This window comes from Salvia miltiorrhiza, chromosome 2 (assembly GCF_028751815.1).
Source record: "Salvia miltiorrhiza cultivar Shanhuang (shh) chromosome 2, IMPLAD_Smil_shh, whole genome shotgun sequence".
NCBI lineage: Eukaryota > Viridiplantae > Streptophyta > Magnoliopsida > Lamiales > Lamiaceae > Salvia > Salvia miltiorrhiza.
This window is the reverse complement of record NC_080388.1, coordinates 50013664-50029920: the sequence shown is the minus strand read 5'-3', so window position 1 is coordinate 50029920 and position 16257 is coordinate 50013664. Positions and strand designations below refer to the sequence as shown.

General features: G+C 31.6%; 1 protein-coding gene across 1 annotated transcript; it reads right to left on the bottom strand.

Moving 5' to 3' along the window:
* Positions 1-15505: 15505 nt before the first annotated feature.
* LOC131009669 (protein SRC2 homolog) lies at positions 15506-16009 on the bottom strand. The gene has a single exon (XM_057937081.1). The coding sequence runs from the start codon at positions 16007-16009 to the stop codon at positions 15506-15508; it is 504 nt and encodes a 167-aa protein (XP_057793064.1).
* Positions 16010-16257: the final 248 nt, after the last annotated feature.

The following is a 16257-nucleotide window of genomic DNA, read 5'->3' as shown; positions in this document are numbered from 1 at the left end:
GGAGGATGTATTCTACGACGCTTCTTCAAGGAGCGGCGGTGAGGATTGAACACCAGAATTTTTATTTTTTTTTTGCTAAAACGATATTTCCAACATACTAAGGCCGGCTGATTTATACTACATTCCATTCCTCATTTGAGATTTGTACAGTTTGAATTTAACTGTTTGGATGGATCTAATACGCTTTGGTGGTATTTGGAAAGTAATGAATTTAATCCAATTACTTACACGAAGTCATGAACAAATAGGTATTTGACTAAATTAAAGCCATTGGTCTTGGAACATGAATTATATATGTAGGTGCAACAGCGTAGCACGTTTCGTGAATATGGTCGTAGAGAGGGAGACACCGGCGGTGACTTTGCGTAAACATCAGTCCATGTAACATAGGACTGAGCTTTAATATTGCTGCCATTTCTACTTTCCAGTCTCTGAAGCAAAGGCAGTTTTAAGGTTTAATTGTTTTAATTTCTTGAAAAAATAAAAAGGTTTAATTTGTTTAAGTTTCAGTATTGCATTTTCATCTCCTATGGAGAGTATAAAAATGCATTTTCTTGTCACGTATTTGACTTGTGATGTATGAATATTTCATACATTACATTTTTGATTGCATGGTGCAATAGGATTGCCCGCCACCCGAACATCGAACCGTCCCTGACCCGCTCCAGATCCCACTCGAACTTGAAACTGTCCCTAACCCGCTCCAGACCCGCCTGAAGAAAAAAAATGAAAATTCTAAAATCAGCCCCTTTTCTCTCTCTCTCTCTCTCTCTCTCTCCATTCTCTCTCGAACTCTCGCTCCCTCTCTCTGAGACAACAGCCGCATTCTCCTCCGGCAACTCCGCCGCTAGCCGATGACATCTCTCTCCCTCCCTCTCCCCCATCTCTATCTTTTTCTTTCTCTCTTTCTACTTAACAAATATGTACCAATTATTTTCTCAAAATGTGTGTCCAAGTGGTACACTTGTTGGATGGAGGTAATACATAATAAGGTATGATAACCTTTATATACAATTTAGTGTATATGAGATACTCCCCCCGTCCCATTATTGAAGACACACTTTCCTTATTGGGGTGTCCCAATAATAAAGACCCACTTCCAAATAAGGAAAGAATTAGGCTTTAAAATACACTAATTAATTGCACCTTAATTAAAGTATAAATAAGAAACAAAAAAAACAAACCCTATCTTGATTTTCACTCTCTCGGCCTCTCAGCCTCTCTCTCTCTCGAAAGTTCTCTTGGCCTCTCCGCCTCTCTCACTCTCTGAAACCCTAGGATACCGCCGCCCTCAGCCTCCATCCGCGCCGCCTCTTCCGAAACCTAAGATTTCGTCGTCCTCACCCTCGCCCTCCTCCGAAACCCTAAGATTCCTCCGTCCTCAGCCTCCATCCGCGCCGCCCTCCTCCAAAACCCCAATCCCCCTATTCCCTCTCTCTGGAACCCTAGATCTACGCGTTTATGGCCGATAATATGGGTTGGTCGGCATATTTGAACTCTGAATTCGTCCCCGATTCGGAGGACGAAGAATTCTTTGATAATATACCTCCGTTTCCGTCGCCGTCGTCTGGTTTTTTCTATGAGGGGAGCGGCGGATTCCAGGGTTCTGAGGATTCCGTCGGTGGTGCTTTCATGGAGGATTCGAGGGTTCCAAGGAGTCCGCTCCGGCGGCCCATCTATCGCCGCCCCTCTACCGCGATGAAGGCGCAAGAGTCGGAGCTAGACTCTCTCCTATGCACGGAGAGTTGGGACGACGTTGTGCGCGAGCGGGAAGAGGTTGTCGGCGGCGACTGGTGGCTCCGATGCTCCCCCTTGTTGCGAAGGATGGTGGAGACCATGTTTCCGGCTCTGAAAGGGTGAGATCTTTCTTATTGTTGCGATATTTGCGATCGTATATGTCCTGTTGGTATGAGGGGTGTGACCCTCTGTGCTGTTGTTCCTCTGTGTTTCTCTGTGTCCTGTTCGTATGAGAGGTGTGGCCCTCTGTGTTGTTATTCCGCTGTGTTCGTCTATTGTTTCCATGAGTGAAATTGTGGTAGATGGACTGAATGCTGAGATGATGAACTTGCTGCTCATTTGATTTTCCCTATAATGCTAAAAAATCTATGATTAAATGTCAAAAAATGAGATTGTGGGTTGTGTCCCCATTTGGTTTATTGATGGTTGCTTCCCTGGTTATTTCTTGTGACTAATTGTATGTGATTGCATATGGTGTGTGCCCTGGTTCAAGATTTGTGCCTAATTATATTTGGTATGAGGGCAGTGTTCCTCTTGTTTGAGTGTTATTGATGGTATGAGAGTTCTGTCCCTCTTGTTTCATTGTTATTGCTGGTATGATGGATGTGTCCCTCTTGTTTGTCCTGCCAAAAAACTGATATTTACAAAAAACTTATGCAAAAAACTTGAGTGTTAAAAAAACATCTTTAGGAGCATTCCTATGCATTAAACTTTACAAAAAACTATGCATTTTTCTTTACAAGCATTCCTATGCATTCATCTTTACAACTGATTGTACTTGCACTACATCTTTACAAAAAATAGGCATTTTCCTCCACCTTCAATATGCTACTACCATCTTTACAAAAAAACTGCATTCTTCTCCTCTTGCATATGTTGCTGCCTCCATCTAAGTGGAGGCAGTCTCAATCATGCTCAATTGATTGAAGGCTGCCTCCATTGCTTCATATGCATCATCATGTAATCCCAACTGCTCCTTCAGTTGGTCTATGCCTTCAACAACTCCATCTACCCACTGTACTCTTCGAGCAATTTATACCTGTTGCTAGTCTTCGAATGGTTCCCCTTTTGTGCAACTCTAGACTAGATATGAGTTCTAAATCTATTTGCACTCTTTTTCTTCTACATTTGTTGATTTTTTTGCTTTGAACAAAGACTTACTGACCTTGTGCTTGCTCCTTTTTTGCAGCCTGCCATAAACGCGAGACGGAGCTCCGACAACACCCCCACTTTGCCATGGCAGCAGTGATAGTCCCATGGTGGAGCTTCCCATCTGTTGAATTTTGAAGAAGAAAGAAGGCCATGGCTTGCCTTTCCTCACTTGTTAAATCCTTCCTTCTACCCATCTTGTGGTTTTTTTTTTTTTTTTGTGTTTTGAGTTTCTAAGACAATTTTTGTGTATGATTTGTGCTCTGGAAGAACCGCACCTTTTATAAGGTTGTAATCCCAAAATTTGGTGGGAAATTAAAGTTATGAATGAAAAATTTCAGTTGGCGCCCATTTTTTCATCTTTACAGTTTTAGTTTTGTGTTTAAAGGGGAGTAGCCGCCCCTTTTCTATACCTTATTTGATTATGTGTTGATAAGCAATAAATGAAGACAGGTTTAATAAAAAATCAACCAAAAAAAAAATCTGGATAAAAAAAAAATGAATTCAATTAGATTAATTAAATTTTTCAAATTTTTAGAAATTAAATTCAAAATTCAAGTAAAGCATTAAATAGAAAGATTCCAAAATTAATCACCTACACTAATAGTGGTGGGCCACAACACTTTTACAATTAATTTACCTCTCATTAATCTCCGTGACCAAAAGACCTATGACTTTATTAATGGGACGGAGGGAGTATATCCTATTTATTTATATATTAATTTATTATTATTTTCATTTATCATAATTAAGTAGTTAGATTTTATAGAATATTTATATTTTTTCAGGATTCTGAAAAGAGTTTCAAATACGTATCAAATATATTTTGGATAAGGTAGTAATGTAATTAGTGAATATATTTTTGCAATATTTTAATATCTAATGAATTAATATACTATTATTTAAATATATAGTTAATAATTTACACAATTACTTTTAAAATTAAATCTATAATAAGAATATATAATAGGGAAATCTATATTTTGTGACCAAAATACTTTTTTTTATATTATTATGTCTAGTATAGATGATTAGCATTGTTTTCACTAAGTGGCATGGGCTAGAATTGCTCATTGACTCAAATTTAAAACTCCCTATTATATGTATGACGCCAATTAATTATAAACTCAACTAGTTTCAAGTGGCACGACCAATTATATGTAGTGGATGAGTTACTAAACTCATCCAATTGTCCAATTGTCTTGATTTAGTCAGAACGTACAAGTCAGACAACATACAAAGTCAACCAAAGTACAAGATGTTGATGCAATAGAAGATATGACCAATTCTGAAAGGTATCAACTACTATATATATATATATATGTCGAGCACATCAATTCCTATAACACAAACCCAATAGAATAATCAATACAAAACAATGTCAAAGCAATACTAGAATTCAAGAGTTATGGGCCACCTATGTTGCATAGGTACGGAGGTGCGGATGCGGGGGCGATACGATACGAGTACGAGAATATGAATTTTTAAAAATTATAGGGTGCGATTCGACAATGATACATCTAATTATTAAAATTTTATGATATATAATGCTTATAAAATATATACAATTTAAATTTTCTTAAATTAATTATATGTAATTTACATTTTATTTTACTCAAAAGTTAAACATTTTCAATTATATAAGTTAATTGAGCAACACTATAACGATTCAAATATTATTAGTCCGATATATAAGTCATAACTGAAAATAAAATTATCAAAATAACCTCATGTAGGCCTTTCGTGCACGAGATACGTGAATTTCGCCTATGAAATTTGTGAATTCGGTTTATTTTTATAAATTATTTTAAAAGATACGCCACGTGGTGAATCGAATGTGAATCCGACGAGAATCCGAGAGAATCGCACCTTAAAAGAATCTAATTCGCTATATATTCTAATTTTTGAAGAATCCGTGCATCATAGTGGGCCACAATCCAAGGACACAGTTCGCGGATGCCACAGCTTTCTATTTAACGGAAAAATCCTTCGTGCATTACATGTAATACATGAGCCCGTTAGGATCTTGCCATGTGTCATGGCAAACTTGTAATTAACATATAGTTATCTAATAAAAGAAATTGAAAATATAATTCTAACCCTAGTTAATCAATGGGACCCATTGTACTTTCTCTGAACCTGCACAAGTTTTCATGAAAAAGTGAAGCAAAACCTTGAATTAATGCCGGATTTTCATTCCGGCGCCGGAAATACGCCGGTGAACGTGGAATCAGCTTGGATTAATCATGCTCTGTCCATAGAGCTTTGGTTTTTCTGAAATGGTGCCAAAAAAAAAGTCCCCGACATTGGTCCAAAATCTAGAGAACCCATTGATGAACGCATCGTCGCCGGAAACACGCCGGTGAAGATGGATCTGGACTGATCTTATGAAGAGCTTTTCGAATCTGCGTTTAAAATCGGGAATGGCTGGAAAAAAAAAGTCCCCGGCGTTTGTCTTGGGGTTGACGCCAAAGAAAGATGGTAAAACACTCTTCTCAAAGATGCTTTCTATCAGATTCTGCAGGTGATACCAGAAAAAAAATACAATATAAAATAAGAAGAAACTATATACATCAAAGACGAAGTTGCAGAAGATAAAAAAGGAGACTTGGAAGAAAAAGTTGCAGTGCGGCGCTTGAAGACGAGAATTAGGGCAACAATTCGTATTTCCTTTAATTAAAAGGGGGCAAACTTGTGTGAGGGCGCGCTCACCGTAAGCACAACCCATAAGCGAACTTAACTGTATATATATCATATAGATGAGAGTATTTATATCTAAAGTGTAGCTCAGTTGGTTGATTGCATGTCTTTACAACAGCAAGGTCGTGTGTTCAAATCTCTACAACAAGGTTTTTATTTTTGTAATTTCTTGCTTTTTTCCATTTTTTCTTTCTTTCTATTTTCGCATCTTTTTTCCAAATTGAATTTTTTTGAAATGTTATTTTTTTTTTCTCTCATTTTCGCCATTTTTAGCTTTTTTTATATTTTCACATTTTTTCCAGTTTGAATTTTCTTTCTATTTTCGCATCTTTTTTCCAATTGAATTTTTTTGAAATGTTATTTTTTTTCTCATTCTCGTCATTTTTAGCTTTTTTTTTCTTTCTATTTTCACATTTTTTTCAGTTTGAATTTTTTTAATAATTTACTGATCTTTTTCAACCAATTAGACTAAGTTATTACTATTTCTTAAATTTTATCACGACCTACGATTTTATTATTAGTATGTTATTCTTTAAATGTTAATATCATATTTATTTCAATTTTATTTTTTAAATATTTTATATGAAATTAAAGGTATTTTTATGAACTTTTATTTAAGATACATTATACTTGAATTTGAGAATCCCCTATTGAATTTCAACTAATCATACTTGAATCTGAGAATCTGAGAATCCACAATTGAATTTCCACTAATCAAACTTGAATTTTAGAATCTTCAATTGAATTTCAACTAATCATTCTCGAATTTGAGAATCCACAATTAAATTTCCACTAATTATACTTGAATTTAAGAATCCCCAATTGAATTTCCATTAACCATACTTGAATTTTAAAATCCTCAATTGAATTTCAACTAATTATACTTGAATCTGAGAATCCCCAATTGAATTTTCACTAATCAAACTTGAATTTTAGAATCCCCAATTGAATTTTCACTAATCATACTTGAATTTGAAAATCCCCAATTGAATTTTCACTAATAATACTTGAATTTGATAATCCCCAATTGAATTTCCACTAATCAAACTTGAATTTGAGAATCCCCAATTGAATTTCAACTAATCATTCTCGAATTTGGGAATCCCCAATTGAATTTCCACTAATCATACTTGAATTTAAAAATTCTCAATTGAACTTCCACTAATCCTACTTGAATTTGAGAATCCTCAATTGAATTTTAACTAATCATACTTGAATTTGAGAATCCCCAATTGAATTTCTTCTAATCATACTCGAATTTGAGAATCCCCCATTGAATTTCAACTAATCCTACTTGAATCTGAGAATCCCCAATTGAATTTTCACTAATCAAACTTGAATTTTAGAATCCCCAATTGAATTTCAACTAATCATACTTGAATTTGAAAATCCCCAATTGAATTTCCACTAATCATACTTGAATTTGAGAATCCCCAATTGAATTTTCACTAATCAAACTTGAATTTGAAAATCCCCAATTGAATTTCTACTAATTATACTTGAATTTGAGAATCCCCAATTAAATTTCCACTAATCATACTTGAATGTTAGAATCCCCAATTGAATTTCACCTAATCATACTTGAATTTGAGAATCCCCAATTGAATTTTCACTAATGAAACTTGAATTTTAAAATCCCCAATTGAATTTCTACTAATTATACTTGAATTTGTGAATCCCCAATTGAATTTCCACTAATCATACTTGAATTTTAGAACCCCCAATTGAATTTCAACTAATCATACTTGAATTTGAGAATCCCCAATTGATTTTTCACTAATCAAACTTGAATTTTAAAATCCCCAATTGAATTTCTACTAATTATACTTGAACTAGCATTTGCATCCCGTGCAATGCACGGGAAAATATTTTTTATTTTTTATATTTATATAAAAATTAATACTAATTCAATTATCATACTCATAAATATAATAAAAATTAATTTTAACTAAATATATTTCAATTGAATATTACAATTATAAAATTTGATATTATGAAAAAGATAAAAATAAAAAATAAAGAAAGATTCACAATAGTAAAAATTGATATTATGAAAAGACAAAAAAATAAGTAAAAAAGTAAAAATAAAAATAAAAATAATTGAAAATTTATTCGAAAAAAAAAAGATGAGTGGGGAGAAAGAATTTTTAAAATTTAATCTTTAAATACATATAATTTTTATATTTTAAATTAAATATTTATTTAAAATATATCAAATTAAAGCTCTTATCATGACTTTTAATTTGATATTCATGTTAAATATTTTATAAGTGGTCAAATTTCACAATTTTAGAATGAAATAAAATAAACAAAATAAAAGATAAAGAAAAGGGAAATAAAAAGAAAAATGTAGTTTACAAATAAACCTTAAATTATATTATGACTAAAAACAATTAACTCAGTTTTAAAATCGATTTCAAATATAAATTTTAGCTTTTTTTTTAATTTAATTTGGACTAAAGAAAATAAATTTAAAATCTATTAGTTTGCTGCACAAATCTATTTGCTATTTTTTTTTTCTTAAATTCAATTGCAGTTTCTCAACACATTTGCACGTAAAAGCAGTTGTTAGTGCATACTCCATTTTTTTCATGTGGGATTTGTAATTTGTAATTTAAGTTTAATCTACTTTTTGTGTATATATAATAAGACCTTATCTTTGGAAGAAATCACAAAATCGCCATTGAAATCAATTTGAAATCAATTTCTAATTGAAAACTGCTGTTTTAATATAGTATAGATTTGAGAATCTCAATTGAATTTCCACTAATCATACTTGAATCTGAGAATCATCAATTGAATTTTCACTAATCAAACTTGAATTTTAGAATCCTCAATTGAATTTCAACTAATCATACTTGAATTTTAAAATCCCCAATTGAATTTCTACTGATTATACTTGAATTTGAGAATCCCCAATTGAATTTCCACTAATCATACTTGAATTTTAGAATCCCCAATTGAATTTTCACTAATCAAACTTGAATTTTAAAATCCCCAATTGAATTTCAACTAATTATACTTGAATTTGAGAATCCCCAATTGAATTTCCAATAATCATACTTGAATTTTAAAATCCCCAATTGAATTTCTACTAATTATACTTGAATTTGAGAATCCCCAATTGAATTTCCACTAATCATACTTGAATTTTAGAATCCCCAATTGAATTTCAACTAATCATACTTGAATTTGAGGATCCCCAATTGAATTTTCACTAATGAAACTTGAATTTTAAAATCCCCAATTGAATTTCTACTAATTATACTTGAATTTGATAATCCCCAATTGAATTTCCACTAATCATACTTGAATTCGAGAATCCCCAATTGAATTTTCACTAATCAATCTTGAATTTTAAAATCCCCAATTGAATTTCTACTAATTATACTTGAATTTGAGAATCCCCAATTGAATTTTCACTAATCATACTTGAATTTTTGAATCCCCAATTGAATTTCAACTAATTATACTTGAATTTGAGAATCCCCAATTGAATTTTCACTAATGAAACTTGAATTTTAAAATCCCCAATTGAATTTCTACTAATTATACTTGAATTTGAGAATCCCCAATTGAATTTCCACTAATCATACTTGAATTTTAGAATCCCCAATTGAATTTCAACTAATCATACTTGAATTTGAGAATCCCCAATTGATTTTTCACTAATCAAACTTGAATTTTAAAATCCCCAATTGAATTTCTACTAATTATACTTGAATTTGAGAATCTCAATTGAATTTCCACTAATCATACTTGAATATGAGAATCCTCAATTGAATTTTCACTAATCAAACTTGAATTTTAGAATCCCCAATTGAATTTCAACTAATCATACTTGAATTTGAGAATCCCCAATTGAATTTTCACTAATCAAACTTGAATTTTAAAATCCCCAATTGAATTTCTACTAATTATACTTGAATTTGAGAATCCCCAATTGAAATTCTTATAATCATACTCTAATTTGAGAATCCTCAATTGAATTTCAACTAATCATACTTGAATTTGAGAATCCTCAATTGAATTTTAACTAATCATACTTGAATTTGAGAATCCCCAATTGAATTTCTTCTAATCAAACTCGAATTTGAGAATCCCCCATTGAATTTCAACTAATCATACTTGAATTTGAGAATCCTCAATTGAATTTTAACTAATCATACTTGAATTTGGGGGGGGGGCAGATGGCATTGGGAAAACAGAGACGAATGAGATTTGTGTGGCGTAGGGGTGGAAAATCGGGTACCCGCGGGTACCCTACCCGCAAAATGCGGGTACCCGCGGGACGAAAACTGCCGAAAACGGCACCCTCACCCGACCCTCTTCCCCGATGCGGGTACCCGAATACCCGCAGCGGATACCCGCTGCGGGTATGAGGGTACCCTCACAGTCCCGCGATTTTTTTTAATTGTAATTTTGCGGGTTTTTGGTCCCGCTGGAGGGTATTTCGTCCCGCGAGAGGGTATTTTGTCCCGCATTTCACAAAAAAATTGAAAATATCCTTTCTATTTAATCGATTATCCATAAAACCTGTGACGAATAAAATTCCTAATATTATTAAATAAAATTATTTAATTTTATTTTTAAATTTTGGTTAATTGGTTTAATTCCTAATATTATTAAATAAAATTGGTTTAATTCCTAATATTTATTGGTTTAATTCCTAATATTATTAAATAAAATTCCTAATATTATTGGTTTAATTCCTAATATTATTGGTTTAATTCATAATATTTATTGGTTTAATTCCTAATATTTATTGGTTCAATTCCTAATTGGTTTAATTCCTAATATTATTAAATAAAATTCCTAATATTTATTGGTTTAATTCCTAATATTATTGGTTTAATTTCTAATATTTATGGGTTTAATTCCTAATATTTATTGGTTTAATTCCTAATAAAATTGGTTTAATTCCTAATATTTAATTTTGGCTAATTGGTTTAATTCCTAATATTATTAAATAAAATTATTTAATTTTATTTTTTAAATATTTATTGTGGGTATGCGGGTTCCCGCGGGTACCCTCTACCCGCGATTTTTGAGGATGCGATACCCGCACCCGACCCTCCACCCGAATTTTGCGGGTATCGGGTACCCGATACCCGCACGGGTATCGAGACGGGTGAGGGTATACCTGATACCCGCAACCCGATTTTCCACCCCTATGTGTGGGGTGGGGAGACGAAGAAAATTTTTGGGCGGGAGAGAGGGGGGTTGGGCGGCAGATGGCACTGGGAAGTGGGAAGACGGAGACGAAGGAGATTTGGGGGTAGGGAAAGACGAAGATTAGTTTTGTAGTTGGATTTGAGTTAATCTCAATTTAGTTATTAGGTTTTTTATTTTTTTCAATTATGTTTAAGTTTTATTTATTTATTTATACTTTTACTAAGGATAGAGTAGTATATTTATATAAAAAAATTAAAATAAATATATATTTTTATTTTTGTAGTTGATATTAACTTTTTGTTAAGTAAATTGGTTATTTACAATCTAATTTATTTATAAAATTTAATTGACAATTTTAACTTTTTAATTTAATTTATTTGAACACTTCCCTTTTAATATATATATATATATGATTACATAATTTTCAAAAAGTCTAAATATCAAAAGAAGAAAAGAAAAGAGATAAGAACAATAAAATAAACAAGTGAATCATTTACTAACATTACGAATATAAGTTTAAAATTTGTATATTCATGATATAACAAGCGAATCATTTACTAACATTATAAATATAGTTTAAAATTTATAATTATATTTTGATATTCATAAAATAACAAGTGAAGTATTTACTTACATCTCAAATATAAGTTTAAAACTTATACTTATAATTTGATATTCTTGAAATAACTAGTGAATCGTTTACTTACATCTCAAATATAAGTTTAAAATTTATAATTATATTTTGATATTTTTGAAATAACAAGTGAATCATTTATTTTCATTTTTCAAATATAAGTTTTAAATTTGTACTTTTATTTTGATATTTATAAATTAACAATTGAATCATTTACTAACATTATAAATATACGTTTAAAATTTATACTTTTATTTTGATATTCATAAAATAACAAGTGAATCATTTACTAACATTATAAATATAGTTTAAAATTTATACTTACATTTTGATATTCATAAAATAACAAGTGAAGCATTTGCTCACATCTCAAATATAAGTTTAAAACTTATACTTATAATTTGATATTCTTGAAATAACTAGTAAATCGTTTACTTACATCTCAAATATAAGTTTAAATTTATAATTATATTTTGATGTTTTTGAAATAACAAGTGAATCATTTACTAACATCTCAAATATAAGTTTAAAACTTATACTTATAATTCGATATTCATGAAATAATAAGTGAATTAAAATTAAAATTAAAATTTTTATTACAATAAAATTAAAATTCAATTTTCTAATTGTGAATTAGTTTCGAATGATTTCGAATGAGCAATTATAAAATCGAATAATGGCTATTTTCATTATCTCCACTACTAGTAATTAATGTCCTATGTTATGTATCTCAAGTTCGTTAAAAATAGTAATTAATGTCCTATGTTATGTATTTCAAGTTCATTTTTTTTAACCTACAAACTGAATACATGCATATACATATATATATATATATATATATATGTACATTTAATTATATATATTATCATTACTCAACCATAATTACAAGTGCTTAATTATGCATAGTTAAAAAAAATAAGTACAACATTTCCTAATAAATAAAAATTGTTGTTAACATAAACTCAAAATAGTATAAATATACAATTTCAAAATATATTGTAAAAGTAAATAGAAAAATAGAAAATTAAATTATTAACAAAATCTGAAAAAAAAAGCAATAAAATGAAAAGAAGACAGTTCTTGAAAATCGTGTCCTACCATAGTTGTTAAGTTGACTATGGTAAAGCAATTTATAACATTAAAACTAAACCAAAAATACACTTAAAATCACTTTACACTTGGCAGCATCTGAACGGAGTTCATGTATTGCATTACAAGCAGGATGGAACTCTTGTTTCCGCCGACAATCTTACATGCGCACGCCCGATTAAAGTGCACGCAGAGGTTCGACTGGACGCCGACAATCTTACTAAACCCACTTATCACTCTTTTTTCTTTTATCAAACATTTTTCATTGTTCAATTAATTTTTAATTGCTTTCAAGTATGACATTTTTTTTGTTTGAAATATGACTTGCCATGTTTTGCTTTCAGTTTTTTTCTTTCGCTAAATTCTATATACGTTGTTACTTATTAAAGTTAAATATAAATATAATATTTTTTTTTGCTAAAGTTCATATGCTTTGACTTCCCAATAAATTATATAAAGTATTAATTTTATTAAAATTAAATATAAACACAAATATATATAGTATAATATATATATTGTGTGTGATGTGAAAAAAGTGGATATTATGGCAGTAGGACCCATAAATAGTTAAATGTGAGAAAGTATGATTGTGAAGAAAGTTGAAGGAAATTTTGAAATTGAGACGTGTCAATGATGTGAGTTAAAGTAACAAATACACGTCAGCTCTCGATCTGCTAGCTTGTTTAGTAAACGTAGAGCATTTGATCTGATTGTTGATCATGAACAAATATGCAGTAATTAAAGCCATTGGCGTGAAAACATTATGTAGGTGCAGCAGCCTAGCACGTTTCGTGAGTATGGTCGAAGAGAAGGAGACTGACTTGCGTAAACATTATTGGACTGAATTTTAGCCTTTCCAGTCTCTGTAGCAAAGGCATAAGATTCTATCGATCAGGCCTCAAAATATTGCGTAGTCGATTTTTTGACAGCGCTTTAATGATAAGTCCAGTTGCGATGTTAGAGCAACTACAAAATATTGGGGCCTTTGCAGGGTGAGCCCCACCTTAGCGCCACTTCTTTCACATATATGCATTATATTATCACTTTCTATTATTAAAAGTGTCATTTGCAATATATTCTTTATTTTTATAAAATGTATCATTTATGAAATATCATTTACATAAATTAAAGGTATTATTTTTTTTATTAAAAATGTAATTTGTAGTATCATTTATTTTTATTAAAATAAATAATACATTATAAATGACACTTTTAATACAAGCAAAGTAATATTTTAAATTAAATTAAAAAAAAAACCATGATGCTTGTGGGGCTCGAACCCGCGACCAACCGGACCAAATTGAACAAATTAGACCAAGCATAAAAAGGATTAAATATAGTGCGAACCGGCAATCTTAAGTATACAAGGCACTCGAGTGTACTAATTGAGCAAGATGAAGTCTTCAAGGGGACATCAAACGGTGCGACTTCCTGTGTGAACAATGAAGTTCCGGGTTCAAATCCCATTGCTCCCCCTCCCCAACTCCCCCAAGTCCAAAAAAAAAAAAAAAAAATTTGAGCAGGATGTATATATATATATGTATATATATGTATACATTCCATGTATATACGGACGCATTGTGCATGCGGATATATCATATATATATATATATATATATATATATATATATATATATATATATATAGGGAGAGGTTCAAGAAAGAACCATAAATAAAAGAAGACCGGAGAACCATTTTCAGTCATTCGATCATCAAGATCTACGGTGGATGCATCATCTTGTTGGATGAATGCAGATCCTGGGTTCGAATCCTGAAGGGAGCATTTTTTTTAAATTTTTTTAGTGCATTAATTTTAACAGCGAATACATTAATTTTTACAGTGGATGCATTAGATTTGATGGTTCTCCCGTTCTCACAAATAATGTAGTTCTCTCTAGAACCACACCCTATATATATATATATATATATATATATATATAGGGAAAGGCTAAAATAAGAACGCTTCTTAAAATATAAATTAGGAACCATTTTCAGCCCTTAGATCATCAAGATCTACGGTTGATTCATCACCTTGTTGGATAAATTCATGGTCCTGAGTTCGAATCCCAAAGGTAGCAAAAAATTATTTTTCGCAATTCATGCCTTTATACAGTTTATTCATGGGTGTTGTACATAAAATTCATGCATTTTTGCTGGTTCGTAATTCTTAAAATAAGGGTGGTTTATTGAATAACCGCCCCCTATATATATATATATATATATATATATATATATAGGAAACTAGCTTTTAAATATATATCTCTGACTAGTGGATGACTTAATAAACTCATTTATATTCACTTTTATAAAGTGAAATGGCCAAGGCCGGCTCGATCTATATCAACACACTGCACACGTATCAAATATCATAGTATATAGAAGTCAGCCAAATTACAAATAGAATATGACCAATTTGGGTCTTGGGGGTATCACATACCATTATTAATTAATTAATTAATTTATTTTTGTTTTGGGGCTATCAACTTAACCAAAATCAAAAAAAAATATGAATAAATCAGTAGTGAAAATGAAACTACTACTAAAGAACAAGGTGGACACTGTTACCACTGATTACCAGCTCAATAATCTAGAAATTATAAAACAAGTTTTTTGTTTTTTTAGGAGGAACAAATACTCCTTCTATCCACGAAAAAATGTCTTAATTTATCATTTTAATTCGTTCACAAAAAGATGTTATAATCTATTTTTAGTAATAATTTATGTGCTTCTTTCTCCACTCACTAACTTAAATATTAACTTTGTCCACTTTTTTAATTTGTGAATCATTTCTCCATTCACTAAATAAACAACACAAATTTTCTTAAAATATGTGTCACCCTCACTTAGAACACCTTTCTTGGATGGAGAGTAATTTGAAAGACCTCGTAACAGTGAATTTAAACAAGAAACTTTTGATCTCAACATTAATCACTAAATAATAGATGGACACTATAATAACAATTGCGTTGACATGATACAACAACATTAACCAAGTTCAACATCCCAGCCGGAATGTCGCCGTCATGAGAAATCGCCGATGTCTCCGGTCAAAAGGAACCACGTCCCTCGTACCATGACTACGAGCCCGACCTCAAGCGCCTTCTTCCAAAAGGCGGGCTCCGGCACCATAAACGTGTTTCCAAAACTGTACAAAATGTTAAGCTTCCCATCTCCGGTCCCCACAGCGTAGGTCAAGGCATTTTCAACCCTAGGTCCGGAGTCGAAAAGACTCTTGACAGATATTTTGACTTCACCAATGTACCTGTCTCCCAGAGTCCTCTGACAGAAGAGCTTCACCACCAGCTCCAGCCCCGGTGTCCGCAGCGACGCCTCATTCACCGTGTAATCCAGGGGGAAGTTCCATTTAGGGTTTGTCTCTCCGGCCAGGTCCACGGTGGTTCTCTTGCTGGTTTCGGATTTCCCGTTGAGGGAAATCTCCGCATACACTTTCATCTTCCCAAAGCTCCGGATGTTTGGAAGATCGTCGGCTGAAACAAGGATTATTTCTAATTTTCTGCACTCCATCTTGTTCACAAATAGTATATGATGTTTTCGCTGAGGGGTTTTGTTGGAATTATTAAAAATATATATGAAGTTGTGCTTGTTGGATATATGTTGCATAGCCACTGTATATATATATATATATATATATATATATATATATATATATATATATATATGTCAGTATGATTAATGAGATGAGATTAATTATGTTCACTTGGTAGTTGGTGCAATAGGACATTAATTAGGACAAAAACTTTTGGATTTGTAAA

Coding starts and splice junctions, on each gene's coding strand:
- LOC131009669 (XM_057937081.1), bottom strand. CDS start 16,009: ATGGAGTGCAGAAAATTAGAAATAATCCTTGTTTCAGCCGACGATCTT.